General features: G+C 40.7%; 3 protein-coding genes across 4 annotated transcripts; 1 reads left to right on the top strand and 2 right to left on the bottom strand.

Annotated features, from left to right (window-relative positions):
• Positions 1-340: 340 nt before the first annotated feature.
• Positions 341-2326, bottom strand: tm4sf18 (transmembrane 4 L six family member 18). The gene is made up of 4 exons (XM_029000004.1): positions 1983-2326; positions 1572-1643; positions 1202-1344; positions 341-1014 (listed from the first exon to the last, which is right to left on the bottom strand). The coding sequence occupies exons 1-4, from the start codon at positions 2157-2159 to the stop codon at positions 816-818; spliced, it is 591 nt and encodes a 196-aa protein (XP_028855837.1). The 5' UTR covers positions 2160-2326; the 3' UTR covers positions 341-815.
• Positions 2327-3727: 1401 nt separating this feature from the next.
• On the bottom strand, positions 3728-13248 carry LOC114801719 (glutathione hydrolase-like YwrD proenzyme). 2 transcript variants are annotated; one of them, XM_028999976.1, is made up of 12 exons: positions 12850-13248; positions 12499-12597; positions 11218-11371; positions 10626-10779; positions 8923-9120; positions 7827-7979; positions 7525-7612; positions 6549-6720; positions 5642-5798; positions 5155-5325; positions 4656-4740; positions 3728-4220 (listed from the first exon to the last, which is right to left on the bottom strand). In XM_028999976.1, exons 2-12 carry the CDS (start codon positions 12587-12589, stop codon positions 3979-3981), a joined length of 1665 nt encoding a protein of 554 aa, XP_028855809.1. In that variant the 5' UTR covers positions 12590-12597; positions 12850-13248; the 3' UTR covers positions 3728-3978. The 2 variants fall into 2 exon arrangements, with proteins under 2 accessions (XP_028855809.1, XP_028855810.1); XM_028999977.1 differs by having other exon boundaries at positions 12499-12593.
• A 1443-nt stretch (positions 13249-14691) lies between these two features.
• On the top strand, positions 14692-16882 carry tm4sf4 (transmembrane 4 L six family member 4). The gene is made up of 5 exons (XM_029000002.1): positions 14692-15012; positions 15357-15446; positions 15610-15746; positions 16117-16300; positions 16483-16882. The coding sequence occupies exons 1-5, from the start codon at positions 14839-14841 to the stop codon at positions 16495-16497; spliced, it is 600 nt and encodes a 199-aa protein (XP_028855835.1). The 5' UTR covers positions 14692-14838; the 3' UTR covers positions 16498-16882.
• The last annotated feature ends 336 nt before the right edge of the window (positions 16883-17218 follow it).

Raw genomic sequence — 17218 nt, 5'->3', positions numbered from 1 at the left:
TAAATCTGCATGCAAGTCGGCCCAACAATCTTGCAGAATTAGAAGCCTTTTGCAAAAGCCAATTGAAGGAAACAGCTCCAGAACTGAACAACCTGATGGGAATAAAGATGTAAATTGTGTAAAATATGATAGAAATGTGCTATCTTCCTTTAAGAACACACTCTTTGTATACATACATGAAACCTAAGCTTTATAACTATGGTACTATGTGGCATAATTATTCCTCCAGTATAGTGCTGTGTAAGGGTGGGCTCCTGAAACCTGCCTTTGTGCTGCTTGTGTATAAGTGTGCATAAGGCCCACTGCCCTCATGAACCAAACATCTCTTGCAAAGCAAACATTAAAAATGAAAAATATTTATTTCTTCACGGTGACAGAAACATTATAAAACACATTATACATTCAACATGCTTGAGAATAAAAAACAATAACTTAGAATGTATCATCATAGAAAAAAATACATGTATTCAAATTCAGTAGCCTTATAAGGAATTGTTTCATGGATTAAATGGAGTGCTGCATTTTCTCGTGCTGTTGTGTAATTTTTCCTCTGCGTAATCTGATTGAGGAGCTGAAAGGATATATCGCACAGCAAATATGCAGAGTAACAGTCTATATGCATCCAGGCTCTCCTTCATTAAAGTTGAAGGAACGGGCCCACATATTCAGCAGTTGTTGCCACGACTCAAAGTCCACTTTGACAAATCAAATCAAATCCTATCCCATTGCCTTAAGAACTCAGGAGAAGATGAGGATGAGAAAATCTAATTGAAGTGGATCCATCGAGGCGGGCGGGGTCGGTAGCCTCGGTGCTCTCAGGGATTCAGGCTGTACTCTTGCTTGTAGCAGCACGGCCTGCACACAGCGTTGACTATTCCGCTCAGCAGCTGCAGAGCGCAGATGATGCTCTCCAGGGCACTGAGACACAGCATGATGAACAGGAGAGTCACGTCCCATTCCACTATTTTACTCGGCTGTATGCACTCTGACCAGGTTTCTCGGTGGAAAAGGTACCTGAGGAACAAGGAAGAAGAAGATTTTCATTTAACACTTCAAAGTGTTCCTTGATCAATGGGATATTGTCTGGGCTTAAACACTGTGTACAGGTACAAATGGGCTCTACATTTTTTGGGTTAAAAATATTCTCACAGACACCAAATGTCAATGCTGTGTTTGAAATAATCAGCTAGTAAAGACATACGTTCCACCCTCATTTCTGAAACGATACTGCCATCCATATGTGGTGAAGCAGTAGGGTCCGTGAAGCAAAGCCAAGACGGATACGACACAGCAGTAGAGAGAACCGGACAATCCAACGAGGGCAGCCATTACTGAGCCACACATCTGTGAAAGAGGACAAAAAGACAAGGGTTTGCATTGTTTTAAAATCCGCGTTTAGACACTAGCAGGATGTGAAGTGGCTGACTTCCAGCGCCCTGAGCAGCTGTGGAGTCCCACCACGAGGAATCTGGGTGTGAGGGCCCTCCCTTAGACAAATGTACCGACCGACGCCTGCATGCTGACATGCGAGTACATAGTTAACCACGAACAGCGCCAACAAAAGTACTGACCGCATAGGTTTCGGTCCCGCAGCTGTCGGCGCATTTCCCCATGCTCACAAACACAGCTGCAGGCAGGAAGACCTGAGACAGGCAGAGAGAGAGGATGTTCACTTCTGCTAGATTCCTGTTGAAAGGATGTGTGGCCATTTGACTTTAAAACCCAAATCTAGCTCACCCTTGCTTTGGAATCATGAATTATTTCGCAAATAAATACCTCATAATTTTCATTCCGCCTACCATTTATACATAAACATTCAAATGTATTTGTCATTGCACAAATATAAATATTTAAATATATGAATGTCACTTCTTCTATTAACATTTTACCTAATTTGTCTTTATCTTGGAGTAACAGATACTTGAAAAAAGAAAAATGCTTATCATCAATCATATTAATAATGAATAAAATGCTTAACTCACCGCCAAACCTCCTCCAACAATGCCCATGAAAGACCATGCATATTTGGTGATATGTTCTTCACGCACATAATTGCTATATCCCCCGGGGTAAAACATGAGCACATTAGCCACAATGCAGCAGGTCGCCAGCGGGATAAGTGCAAATCCTAAGGACCGGGCGAAACGCAGGGTGCACATGGCGAGGGAGCAAGTGAACGTGCCAGGAGAGGAGAAGAAAGTGGAGATGATGAAGAGAGGAAGGGCTCTCCCAGGGTTTTTCCACTGCCCTAATCCAAAGAGGAAACCGGGAGGGCGGAAAAGAGCAGACCCTCCACCTCCTGCTCTGCTGCTCAACCCTGCTGAGATGATGCAACAAGTTCCATTTTTGGCGTGGTGAGTAACCCCCCAAAACAACGGAAACAGGGTGAGACTCTGGAGGACTTAGGCAGAAAACACGCTGAAGCCCATGGGGCAGGACCCCAATTTCCCACAACTTTCACCATTCAAACCCATATGCAGAAAGATTCCTGTCACTGGAATATTACATGAGGTCTGTTCAGATGATAGGGGGATTTCTGTAGCCTTGAGGAGAAGCTGCAGAGTAAATAGCTGCCAGTTCTCTACAGCAACAGAAGATGGCATCAGACTGCTGAGCGTGGGACAAAAGGACATTCCCTATAATGAACTCTTCATGCACAAGAAATAAAAAAAACATGGCCTGTGGACTGGAATGTACCAGGCAGAGTTTTGCTTAAGTGGCCCTGAGCCCAGATTAACCCTCAGAGTAAAAAGTAATAATGAGACTGAGCAGTAGTCACTGAATTCAGTGAATTATGTAAGGAAACATAAGCGTGTGTGTTTTATCCATTAAAGAATACAACTTTATTGTACTTGCTGAAAAGTGTATTTAAGTGGGATTTGAAGAATGAAACTCTGCCTGTGCTCCAGTAAAGTCCATAATATGATATATAAAAAACAAAGTGCAAGTGAACATGTAGATTGGGTTGTTCATTCACCAAGTATGCCTTCAAACATTCAGTTTACTGGGGGGAAAAAGGCATTTAAACTATTATCACGTTCAATTTCATTATATGAACATTCAAAATGTGAGATTAAAGGGTTGAGGAAAATAATGTTTTAAAGATATTTTAAAGACATCCAGACAAATCCAGAGCCTCATAACAACTCTTGAAAGAATAATGCATACTTGTGATTCAATATATATGAGTAATCAGGGTCACTAATTTTGAGCCAAGGTCTATAAACAAATCAAGATAAACCCCGGCCTAACCCACTCTCACCTTGACGAGTTGACAGATGGACCCTCCCTACTGGTGCGATGAATGAACGTACTTAGGTCAATGTCATCAGAAAAGGATCTGTGCAGAGCTGATAAGTATGCGTACACAAACTCGTGTGACTCAGTCTGGGCTGGTATTTCCCACTCATCAGAAAAAGAAAAAATGAAGAGGAAAATGAAAAGAATGGGAGTGAGTCAGCGAGGTCGCCCACCACAAAATTCTTTAGCGCAATGACAGAATATGTATGACACAATTACTGATCCTGTCAATGTACTGCATACACATACAAACAGAAATTTTATTTTTTAAAAAGCAATATATACCATGTTAAAAAGCAGGTTTAAACATACACTTGGTTCAACATACATTTATTTCTTATATTGCCCATAATCACATACAGTACGTCTCAATGGGCTTTGACACCCCCCACACTTGACCCTTGTGCACATAAGGAAAACTCCTCTAAAAGAAAAGAGAGAAAAAAGAAAGGAAGAAACTTTGAGAAAGAGTGATACAGAGAGGGATGCCCTTCATGTGCTCATGTTTAAAAAATTTATTAAGTGGAAGTACACAAAAAACACATTTAAAAAAAAATCTTAAAAAATTATAAATAATTTGAAGTAAATTATTAAATAATACCAGAATGTGGTATTTGGACATTCTTTTCAATCTGTTACATATTATATAATAACCATTCAGCCACCACAAGAAACAGGCTAATATCCCACAGCACAGCCATCAGCCCTGGGGTCTGATCCTGCCCACAGAACCCTGGTAGGGGTTGCAGGAGCTGAGGCACTGGGGTCCCACCAGTCCCCTATTGCAATGACCTGACCCCGGCCAAACTGTGCCCGATCGTGCCCTGCCACTGGCCAGCAAACTGCATGCCCCCGCCTCCTCAGCTCGTCAGCCACACCCTCCTCTATCCCAGCTTCCAAATTGAACTGCCATCGCTGGGCTACAAAACACAACACACACATACCAGTAATCACCTCAGGGCAAAACCATATCACATCGGGTACATATTATTGTGCCCATTCAGCACATTGATTATTGATTGCTGTTGGGCTAAAGTACCTAAAATCCTTAACCCCTAATAGGAATAGAATTAAGCCTTTTTTTGCCACTGATTGTTCTCCAATTTCCCGAATTTATATCAATGTGTGATATTCATTAAATATATTAAGAATTATGGATGATTAAGCTTTATAAGAAATCCTCAATTAGATGTTATTTGTGGATGAAATTAAGCTTCTGTTTTTTTCAGTGCCTGCATGTACATTCATTAACAGTGAACCCACTCTGGCAAGACACAATGGATTTGTGCTTTCAGAGTGGTAAACGTCATGTGACCAGGTCAGCCTTTTCTCCATGTGAGTGGAAAAGGACTTACCAGCTTCACTGTAATGCAGCAACACACGTGGGGCGTCTAGGGCCTCCTGAGGGTTCATCCCAAACTCCAGCATATTCAGCAAGACCTACGAAGAAACATCAATTGGTCTGAATACAAGAATTGTCTAAAATAGTCCATTGTGTTTTATTTAGCATAATATATAAAGTCACAACTTAGACATTGTAACTCACATTGGGCACAATTTGGACACAATTTTGTAAATTTCATCTTATCTTATTTTATCTAATCCTAATTTATCTCACTTTTGTTGCCACCAGTTTACACATTACTGGCTGTGTTAACTAATTAACATTGTATCAAAGTGTCATATCCCAAGTGTCGCAAGGAAAGAAATATTAAAATACTTTCTTAATATTAAAATTAAATATTAAAAGTGTACTCACTTCAATGAGATGCTGTATAATAAACTATCTGTAACTACTGTAACTACTATAACTGAAGTGTAGGAGTGTTGGGGCTGAAGGCAGGAAATCAGCACCTGTACATGCCCCTGTGGCTGCATGAAGCCCCCCATCACCCCAAAGGAGCACAGGAGCCTGCCGGATTCTGCATCTGTCAGCAGGGCTGGAATTATGGTGTGGTATGGCCTTTTCTGTGGCCCTATGCAGTTCCCATGATTGGTGTCAAGTGAAAAGCAAGTTCCTCGGTTCTAAAAGAGTAAAGAAGAGATGAGCACAATAAAGCGGTGTGAGGCCACTCTGACAAAACATGTCTTCAAAGCATTTATAAAATCATACAACAAAAGAGCCATTCAGCAATCCATATCACAAGTGTTAAATAACAACTCTGAGGTTAAAGATTAACTAATAAATGGAAGTACAAACTGGACCAAAGTGGAACTGTTATTAACAGCCATGATATTCATTGAATAAATATTCGCATTAATCAAGAAAGAACTGCATGTATCCAACATGTATTCTGATCATATTTTTTGTTTGACCTTGAAAACTGCATGATGTGCTCACTTGAAGAGAAAACCCACAGTTTTGAGGGACCAGTCCTGTGCCAAAGCCCATGTAATTACTGTTGACAAAAGAACAAGCATTCCCCTCGCCGTCCACTAGAGAAAAATAAACGGTTTCACTTCCTGTGGGAGTCCCATGCTCACCATCAGCCCTGGCCCTGCGGAGAAAAAAAACTCTGTAAGGCTTTCCTGGGTAATAATCAGAGTAATTCTAATAGGATTTCAGACAGGAATGCTAACAAATCTAATTCTTTTCAGTTGATGTTTTCGTCATTGAGAAATTTGTAAAGCAAAAGAAAAGACAGTTATAAACATGCCTATTACACCAGGTTTATTACACCACCGTTGCATCTCAGTCATAAGCGCCCTCTGGTGGAACTGGAAGAACCCACCACATGTAGAGACTAAATGGAGCATAATTATCTGTATAACAGACCTATGTGAAGGATATTATGGCAAAATGTGGGTTATGGCAAATTGAGCCTTTAGCACCCTGCTGTGCTGAATGTATAAAAATGTCTTTGTTTTTGTTTGGTCATATTTGAAACGCAACTTCTTATTAATGCTTCTTATTAAACTTCTTATTAAAGTTTAAAGGCAAAACTCTGTAATGACATTTGTACATTGTATGCTAACTTAGTGTCCAAAGTTTACATTTTCTCTTGCTTCCCCAAATTCTGTCCTGTGTACTTTCTCTCAGACAACTGATGGTCGGCGGGGTAATCCTCTAGATTACAGGGAGGGGTAAGTAAACAGTCATATCTAAAGTAATCACGCTGTGGAAGACACTGGCTGGTACCTGGCTTTGAGGGAGCGCCCATCCGCTACGTAGCGATACTGCCGCTCACAAGGTTGAGACACCCCTGTGATGCCATGCTAATGCTAAAAAAGGTTCATGAAACATTTACCTGGCCATGTGAATGAGCTCAGCCCGTCTCTGACCATAGTCTTTGGCAAGTAGCCCATCCAAAGGTATATTCACTTTGTCTGGGTCAGCACAGTAGTGAAAAGTATCTCCCAGGCTTAGTTTAAGGGCTTCGGCTAAAACGTGAAGGTAGCTGGCACTGTTGTGACCCATTTCTAAACATGAATGCATAAAAAAAAAACATATTGATTAACATATCTGAAATTATTGTATCGGGCAAATCAGACCTGTAATCAGAAGGTTGCCGATTCGAATCCCGAACCACCAAGGTGCCACTGAGCAAAGCACCGTCCCTATACACTGCTCCCCGGGTGCCTGTCATGGCTGCCCACTGCTCACTAAGGTGATGGGTCAAAAGCAGATGACAGATTTTATTGTGCGCACCATGTGCTGTGCTGCAGTGTGTCACATGACAATCACGTCACTTCCACCTTATAAAAAAGAAAGATGGAAGAGGCTATGGGTTCACAAAATGCAGCAACAGTTTTTAGCATTGTGATACACAATGAAATGTGTCCTCTGCTTTTCACCATCACCCTTTGGTGAGCAGTGGGCAGCCATGAAATGCGCCTGGGGAGCAGTGTGTGGGGATCGTACCTTGATCAAGGGGACCTCAGTTGAACCTTGACAGTTCAGGGTTGAATGCACACCCCTTTGGTTACAAGTCTGCTTCTTTACCCGCTTGGAAACCAATGGCACAATAATATAATACTAAATTAACATCAACATATTGTAAATGCAAGTCATATTTAAATATAAAGTCAATAATGTAATCATATTAGAATATTAATTCAGAATAATTCTGATTCTGATATTAATTAATTAATTTCCATAGTAATAGCCTTGCTAATAGCCTCTATTCTGATCTATGAATTTATAATTCCATGATTACATGGGATATGTGGATTAATGATTTATGGATATGTTGAAGAATGGATGGGCATAATTTTTAAATCTACCTTTGATGAGGAAGTTCTCCAAAATATTTAGGGCAATAAGTGCTGCCATTCCTTGGCCGTTGGGAGGAATCTCCCAAAGTCGAACTGACTGAATTGGAACATAAAAAACAATACTCATTATTAGTGCAATGATCATACAGGAAATATGTAAAAATAGAAGCTGACTCAATGTCAAACTGATAGCAGATGAACATTGAGCTCATTCATCTGGGTATGGCTAATCTTTTTAACCTCACTACATGTCAGTGAAGCTGTAAACGCAGGGAGGTGCATCTGATGGTGCATCTTTACTACATTTTTACCTTGTAGTCAGTGAAGATGGGTGTGACCTCACTGCTGCTGTTGCTCCTCAAGTCCTCCAAACACATCACACCACCATTCTCCTTTATCACTTTAACTATGGCTTCAGCAACTCTGCCTTGATAGAACCCAGCCTTTCCATGACTTGAAATTTCCTGCCATAGGATGTGATGACAAGACAAGCCTTGTGCATTCATTAAAATAATTTTACATTTGGCACTTCATTTTGGGTTTTTGTGTATGATGAAGAATTTTCATCTCAGATTTAAATCTAGAGTTATCTGAAATTCTCAGTGCCAAAGCATGACCCTGTAGTAAACGGGAGCCCTTATATATCTTATAATAATTAAAGAATCATTATCCATTGAGCAACTGAGGGTTATTTGGTGAGTGGGATTTCACTTTGTGGACACTGGGTTAATGAATGTGTTACTACCAGCCCTAATTTGGATGGATTATGAAGCAGACAAGATTGATTGAAGGGACCACCAGGATGTAAACCTGGAATTTTCAGTTAAACATTATCCCTCTTGTGCAGCAAAAGATAGAGTGCTAACAGGGTGCCAAACATAACACTTTATTCATGAAAGCTCTACAGACCACTTTAGAAAAGTACTAGTTAAATTTAAATTAATATTAATAGCTGGATTGTTATATATGGAAAAAGATTATTTCATGAACATTACTTATGTTGCCATGTCCCAGTGTAGTATTTTCACAAGGTGCACTGTAACTATGATATGCAGCAGTCGCATAAAAGAGTGTCTGTTTGCAGCCCACAAATTACAGTAGTGCCTTTCTGTCTATCACGACACAGCATTGATTGGTGATGTTCTCACTACCCTGACTATCACAGGTCTGGCCCTGACTATCACAAGTCTGACAAAGTGCATTCCGCCCAATGAGTCAAAAATGTTTCATACATACAGTCTTCAGTTGACAATCTGCCTAGGAACATTAGTACCTACACAATCTGATCCTAGACGACATTTAGAAGCAATTTGTCCTTGTTGGTGCTGATTGTAATATTAAAAAAAAACTTCCAGATTAATGGATTTCAGATTTACTTGGTTTTGAGACCTGACATCTCTGGGTTACCTGTAATGTTTTGGCCAAGTGTGGATTGGTGAACACCTGTCCATGTTTAGGAGTGTGCTTATCAATGAGCAGCTCTGCACCCAGCTCCTTCCCAGATTGCTCTGTCCACTTGGCCCAATGATGTGCAGTGACTTCTGCTACAGGGAAACCCCTCAGAGCCAGGTCGATGGCTGGCTTTAGAATTTCAGCCATCGTGAGCTGCCAGATGTAAAGATGTGTCACCAAGTATTCACCACATTCAAACCCATTGTTTTCACACTTAAACAATATAAATTTGACAAGCATCACTGTAGGCAACACAGGTCAGTTGATATATTCTAATGTTCATCCAGTGCAATGAGGTATCATGTGTTTATATTTTATATGCAATGAGGTATCATGTTTATGTATGGTATAAATCTAAAAAAAGGCAAAAACTGGGTCCTCAAGGGAGTTGTTTAGAAAATGTAAGCATATAGTGGTGACTGATCTTTTTAATATTAGCATCATATTTATACTATTGTTTGAATTTTATCATAATCATAATAATACAATGCAAGAAACTCAATAAGAGTTAAAATATCAGGTGATCCCAGTGCCAAAAATTCAAATTGAAAAATGAACATTGTGGGAGTGGGGCAAACACATTAATTCTTGTTGACAGAAAAAATGCTTTCCTCTAGCAGGGCCGAACATTTTTTTTTATTGTTAGTGTGTAGGTGGGGGTTGGTAACATGGGAGGAAACTTTCGGAAACAAAGTTGGCCTTCACCACTTCAACTCTATTTAAAGTACAATCACTTTCAAGAGTTTCAAGATGTTATCTGGCAGCATGATTAGAACAGTCTAAACAAGAGTGGCTGAGAAAAAAAGGCCAAAAAATTTCAAATTCCAGCCTAAAAGAGAACCAAATGGAAGAGCAAACCGTTCAGTTCTTTTTCGCTTCACATAAAGAGTTTAATATGGAGCTCTGATGCTATGCAGGGCTCTAGAGTGTGTCCTAATTTCTCAATGCTGTGACTAAAAATTAGGAGGTTGCAACAGTGCGACCAGGCATTCAGGGCGAAAAAATTCCCCTTAAACTCCCTGTGGTTCGAGCAACAGACACATATTAGGCCAGTATTGTATTCTAAACCAATCACAGGTCATGAAGGGGTTTGAAAATGTGCTTGCTGCAGTCAGACAGAGAGAGTTGAGTAGCCTGGACCCATCAGATAGACAAGAGTGGATGGATTAAAGCCATGGATTAGAGTTTTAATCAGGCCTAAAAAGTTAAACTTAAGCCCAACAAGTACAGCTTTTTAAAAGCCCGAACCCAAGGTTATTGCGGCAGAGGATGTCGGCCAACATGACTGTATCAACATGCTTTGCACACGTTACGAGTCATTTATACATTTTTAACGTATAAGAATAGATAAATCATCAGGCCGAGATGATAATCAAGTTCAAGCCCTTAAAACACTTGCACTTAAAAAAAAAAAGGTTTTCTTTTTATTTATTTTGTTTTAATTTCAGCTCAGTTACCTTTCTTATAAAATTGTGCTTCAGATAAAAAAATGTTTACCAGAAAGTTAGTTATTCAACTGCAAGTCAATATTTCAGTTTCAGTAAACAGTTTAAAGAGTAAAAAAAGTAAACCTGCAAAACTATGTTGTTTCAATTCAACGCTGTCGCACCAGTGCATCCAGTGAAAAAGTTAGTCGAGAGCCCTGCTACTGGATTTACCTTTTCACTCCCAAACTGCCGGACAGTGTCACACCAGCATGCGGCTGCTCCTGGCACGGTCACATTGAGGGCGTGGTACGCATGGGGTGGATTGGATACATTGTAGCCAAGACTCTCCATCAGTTCCAATGTTTGAGCTTTAGGTGTCCTGCCACTGGAGAAAAGGAGTAATACTTGTTTGTAACTTTCTGCCCACGAGTCAAACGGGTCAACTGGATCTGGACGAAGGACACAGTCAATGTGAAAAAGTGAAAGTGAAATGATTGTCATTGTGAATCACAGCACAGGGGAGCAGTGTGTGGGGACAGTACTTTGCTCAATGGCAACATGGCGGTTCGGGATTTGAACCAGAAACCTTCTGATTACGGGTCTGTTTTCATCATCCCCCCATTGTTTACACTGTATTGTGGATTATGACTTTACACTATTTTACATTGTAATTACCATTTTAAGTAAGCCTATATGGCCAGTTGGGATATCAATCCTGCATTAAATAAAATCAGTAGCCATAACAACTCCTCATGCCATATTTTCAGTTTAGGAGTCCACACTAGACCCTTTACGCAGCATGAACCTAGAGCTGAGCTTTTACCTCCCATTGAGTCCACACACCCGTCCAGTCTGAGCATCATAGAACAGGCAGAAGGCGTCTCCACCCAAACCTGTGCTACATGGCTCTGTGACGTTCAAAGCTGCAGCAACAGCCACTGCGGCATCTGCTGCATTACCGCCCCTTTTGAGAATGTCTGTAAATTTAAAATGGACAGATAAGTACACGTTTACCTCCTATTGGTTAACAAGTATGGCTCTATACTCAGAGATGTGGAGGACACTTTGAAATAACAGCTTTGCAAGAAACAAATGCCTCACTGGAAGACATTTTACTTCCGCAAAACTAACATGGCAGCTAAAAAATGTATTCATAGTGAACTGGAATTGATCACTTTATCGATGGTAACATGAAAGCACGTTGTAAGTCACTCTGGATAAATGCCTTAAATGTCTGCCAAATGCCTTAAATTTACATTTACAGCATTTATCAGACACCCTTATCCTGAACGACTTACAATTAGTAGTGACAGGGACAGTCCCCCCCCTGGAGCAACTTAGGGTTAAGTGTCTTGCTCAGTTCCCGTTCTCAAATTTGGCAAGGACCAAAAGTGAAATATCTGCTGGAAGGAATGCCAGCTTTGGTTTTGTACGCAGTATTGTCTGTGGCGGCCCAAGTGGGGGTTGGATGACTCAAGTTACCTAGAAAGGTTGTAAAGTAACATATCACAACTTCTCTGAGCAAAGGTCAAATTGTGGCGACTGCCTGAAGAATGCACGTCATCACAGTAACGGTGACTCGGGCTTCCCGAGGAACGTCATTCCTTTCCTTCTGTCATTCCAGTGCCAGCATAACACTGTACGAAGCAGGTAAACTGCATAGCAGCACTTCAGGAGCCTTATAGAACGTTAACTAACTTTTTTAAAAAGTATTTCAAACACAAACACTCACAAAAATAAGAATTTTGTCTAGCACTTAACAATTCCATAGCATGTTCTATTCTTGACATGTTGGGCCTTCTCAGGGCTCTTAGTTTTTGTAACTCACAATCTATGGAAACCGAACGAGAATTGCTGGTGTCTTCCTCTTGTAAGTCGCTTTGAAGTGAAGTGAAGTGAAGTGAAGTGAAGTGAAGTAAAGTAATAACGTCCACATGCCAACACGCCGAGGCAACACGTTTTTTCGACTTTAGTGGTCTGTAAGATGCACTGATTGTTCAAGGAAAGAAACAGCAAACTTGAAAAAAAAAGATAAAAAGGTGATAATAAGAATGGTCGAAATGGATAAGTTCTCCTTGTTTGTGTGCACGTTTGAGCTTCTTACCCAGGCCGATGACAGAAGCCAGCGGCTGACTGGAGGCGACACAGCCATTTAGACAAACAACAGGTGACCTGCGTGAAGCGAAAGGCAGCATCCTCCTTCCTCAACACACACACACACACACACACACACAGAGAGAGAGAGACAGGCGGAGAGATAAACACGCACATACAGCTGCTCCGCTCACACACACACCCTTCATCATTCCTGTACACCCACACATCCTCACCAGCACGCACCATTCCAACAGAAGCGCGCAGTAAACATGACGAGACATTACACGGTCGCGCGCAAGCTACACTTTTCAGATTTCAGGCTTTTTATATATTAATAAATAGTTATTAAACAGCTTACCTCGTTCTTCCCTGTTCACCGTTCACCGGGCAGGTCGAAGTCTGCTCGGTCCGCCGCGCGTTGTAATATAACGGGTCATGTGGTGGTAGTAGCCTAGCGGTAAGACACTCGCCTAGGAACCAGAAGTCCCTGGTTCAAATCCCACTTACTACCATTGTGTCCCTGAGCAAGACACTTAACACTGAGTGTCTCCAGGGGGGGGGACTGTCCCTGTAACTACTGATTGTAAGTCGCTCTGGATAAGGCCGTCTGGTAAATGCTGTAAATGTAAATGTAATGTGGTAATTGGTTTGGAGAGCCGCTTCCGACCGCGTTTATTCACCGTGTTTTCGTTTCCACGTCAAACCCGAGTTCGTAATGTCGCGTGTCCCGTCCGGAAACTGCGAGGAGAGAAGTGACGGGAACTGACGTCTGTGTGTGTGAACGCGCACTCAACACTCCACTCCGAGTTGAAATTAATATCAAAGTTCGCTTGATGTAGTATTGGTCTCACAATAATGTCCTGTTTTTTTGTGCGATGTGGCAAGCCGTTATAACCCGTCATGTTCGACCTGCCATATTCGCGTCTACAACTGTGAGTTTGCAACTCGCTGCTTCGGATTATCCCCTTTTACCTTTTCAAATCCAGTTTGCTGATATTATGACATATAATTCATGTCTCAGCTGGTATTCTGTGATATAAAAGTGGGGACAGCATTAGGGTTAAGGGTCGATGTCATGGCAGTGTTGTAGTGTGCGCCATTTGCATTGATAACCTCCTACTCCCCTACATACTCCTGGACAGAAATGGCCTGTTTGTATCTGGTCACCTTAATCTCAGCAGAACATGGCCTGTGGCTCCAGGCCATCTCCATTGCTTGCTATTCAAATGCACTTTCAGGTTCAAAGCATCCAGTCATGGCTAGATTTAACCATAAGAATAATTTATTTCATATTCACATTTGTCTCAGAAATATATCTAATAAATCTTATAACATTTAATCAGATGTGATATGCAGTACAGGCCAAAAGTTTGGACACACCTTCTCATTCGATGTGTTTTCTTTATTTTCACTGAAGGCATCAAAACTATGAATGAACACATGTGGAGTTATGTACTTAATAAAAAAGGTGAAATAAATGAAAACATGTTTTATATTCTAGTTTCTTTGCTCTGATTACTGCTTTACACACTCTTGGCATTCTCTCGATGAGCTTCAAGAGGTCGTCACCTGAAATGCTTTTCCAACAGTCTTGAAGGAGTTCCCAGAGGTGTTTAGCACTTGTTGGCCTCTTTACCTTCACTTTGCGGTCCAGCTCACCCCAAACCATCTGGATTGGGTTCAGGTCCGGTGACTGTGGAGGCCAGGTCTCCACTTTTTGTTAAGTATGTGTTCATTCATAGTTTTGATGCCTTCAGTGAGAATCTACCAACATAAATGGTCATGAAACACATTGAATGAGAAGGTGTGTCCACACGTTTGGCCTGTACTGTATATATACATTTTAATATCATTGTCCATGAGCACTGATGCAGATGAAACAGGCCAAGTATTCGAGTCTCATGAACCCTTTTGTAGGTCAGAGGGTCATAAAGCTGTAAATGAAAAGGGTACACCATTGTGGAGGGGATCTTTAAGCTTCACATATATTTTTTGAAAGAATAGAAAGAATAAAAAGGAAAACAAACACAAACAAAAATCTGTAACCTCGCAACGCACACTGAATGTTGGCACAAACAGTAAGCGCTCCTCTTCCAGGCCACTGAAGAGCAGCGGCTGGTCTGATTTGGCAGCAGAGGGAGGCCAACGCCATAGTAGAACATTAACTGAAGTGCTGTTGTCATAGTGAAGCAACCAGTTTGAATTGATTTGGAGCCAGTGACATCACTGTCTCGGGGGGGCTATATATTGCAAATTTCCACAGCAACACACTCGTTGGGCTCAGGCACATTTCACAGAGACGAATTTGTGTCTTTTTGAGACTCTTGACGCTGATCACTTTTGAACCATGTGTTCTGGTAGCTGTGCCAAGTGCCTGGGCATCACTCTGATTCCGCTGGCTATTTTATGTGTGCTTTGTAACATTTTGCTGTTTTTCCCTGGAGGGTTGGTGGCCGACAACAGTGATGACATTACGGATGAGGTGTTTTTCTTTGGAGGGATACTTGGCTCTGGTGTTCTGGTGAGTAAAGTTTCAAAGTAATGAGCAGAAGACAATTAATGATGCAAAATAGAAAGAAATGGCTCACTGAAATATTTATAACTGAATAATAAGCTATTGACAACTTGATTGTATTGGAAACTGATTTAATAAAAAATAATTTCTGATGTTTATTATAAATATTAGCTAAAAGTGACATATGATAAATTATAGCATTTTAAAGCTATTTCTTATTTTAAATATAGGCTGATATTACAGAATAATAACAAAGATTTAAAAATATTACTATATACTCCATATACACTTTAGACTAATAATAATTAAATTTAGAAACAAATTCCCCAATTTTGCTGTCTCTACATCAGATGATCTTCCCAGCGCTTGTTTTCTTGGGTCTGAAGAACAACGACTGTTGTGGTTGCTGTGGAAATGAAAGCTGCGGCAAGAGATTTGCGGTGAGAATACCTTCATATTGGCCAAATGTTGAATCAGATAGGAAGCAGAAATAACAAAATGCTTAAAACACTAAATGAGCCATAGCATTTGTTAATTAAATATGAAACTACTTCAAATAAAGCAAAATATTGGTGTTCATGTTGGTAATAAATGTTGTTGCAGATGTTTACTTCAATCATCTTTGCTGGAGTGGGGGCTGTGGGTGCTGGCTATTCCTTAATTGTTTCAGCTTATGCCATTCATCGCGGACCAAAGTGCTTCACAGAGTCAGGCAACTGGACATATCCCTTTGTAGATGGGTAAGTAGTATATGTTGTTAATGTTCTAATATACATCCTGAAGAATACGGTATATTCTAAAATCAGTCTATATATGAATACACATACACAGAACACACAAACAACGTTGGGGATGATGGTTTTATTACTCAGCTATATTACCTTTTCGCTCAGGCTATATCAGACATTTGTTAATACACCATAAAGTCATTTGCATCCAGCTGCCTCCTTCCTGGAACAAAAGTTCAGTTTAGGTGGGAGGTGTTTCTCTGATGTCTGCGAATGTGAATTGTGGTCCTGATCAATAATGTCAGATGATGCCGTGCACCTCTGTGTAAAAATATAGTGGTTTTGGAGTTAATACAGTGTGTTACTTTCTGTCTGCCTGCAGAAACTACCTGAACAACCACAGTCTGTGGAGTGCATGTGAAGAGCCATCGGGCATTGTGCCCTGGCACCTCACCCTCTTCTCCATGCTGCTGGTGATGGGACTGGTACAGGTGGCTCTGTGTGCTTTCCAGGTCATCAACGGCCTCATTGGAACCATCTGCGGGGACTGCTGTGGCTGCTGCGGGGTGAGGCTCACAGCCAGCACTCACTCACAGTCTCACTCACAGACACATGGAAAAGAACACATCTGCACACAGTTTCACATGCTCGAACCGAGCACACATACCTACAAACAAACACAAAACACAAGAATATGGACATACAATAATTAAAAATTTTGACGGGCATTGCCATTGTATTGTTTCAGGATGATAGTGCTTGAAGATACCACAGATGACTGAGGACAATCCATACGTGCAGTAGAATGAAGTGGACTACATGAAGATTTCTTCATGTATTTATAGTTTTCTCATTTGTAATGTTAAGACTTTTTGTATCTGATTGACATCTTTTGCTTGATGGTAAAACCGTATGATGGCAAAAGGCAGGACATAGCACTTTTTTGTAAAATATTTATTGCAAAACATAAAAGGACAACGTGAGGGTCATATGAAGCATAACTTCCGAATTTCAATCCTCCTCTAACTTAATTTCTTTCACAGCATTTTGTTTACAACAAAATTCCTAGTTGAATAGTTAGCCAATTAAATGTATTTTAATGTTTTTACTGTCTTCATTACATTTTATGAACAATTAAATGGTGGTGAAGTCATAAAACGTATCTGAGCCCATGTTCTACGTTCCTATGATCTTACATGACATGATATGATTTCCTATAAATTTTCCACTGCAAGGCAGATTTTTCACTTTTCAGTACCTTAGGAAACCTTCAGTTTCTTACACCAATGACTAAAATAGCTGTCATTTACACAACTAACTGAGCCCTCATCGCATAATGATCGGGCACCTCCGTGTTCTCTGATAGTGTTGTATCAGACCGTTCAAAGGTTATGCAAGTTTATAGCTTAATTCTGCGTTGTTTCTGTTGATAGAGGAAATGCTGTTTGCTGGCCTTTACATACCTTGAGCAAATATTTACTGTT

This window comes from Denticeps clupeoides, chromosome 13 (assembly GCF_900700375.1).
Source record: "Denticeps clupeoides chromosome 13, fDenClu1.1, whole genome shotgun sequence".
Lineage (NCBI taxonomy): Eukaryota > Metazoa > Chordata > Actinopteri > Clupeiformes > Denticipitidae > Denticeps > Denticeps clupeoides.
Note: the sequence above shows the minus strand (reverse complement) of the source record. Positions and strands in the feature narration are given on the sequence as shown.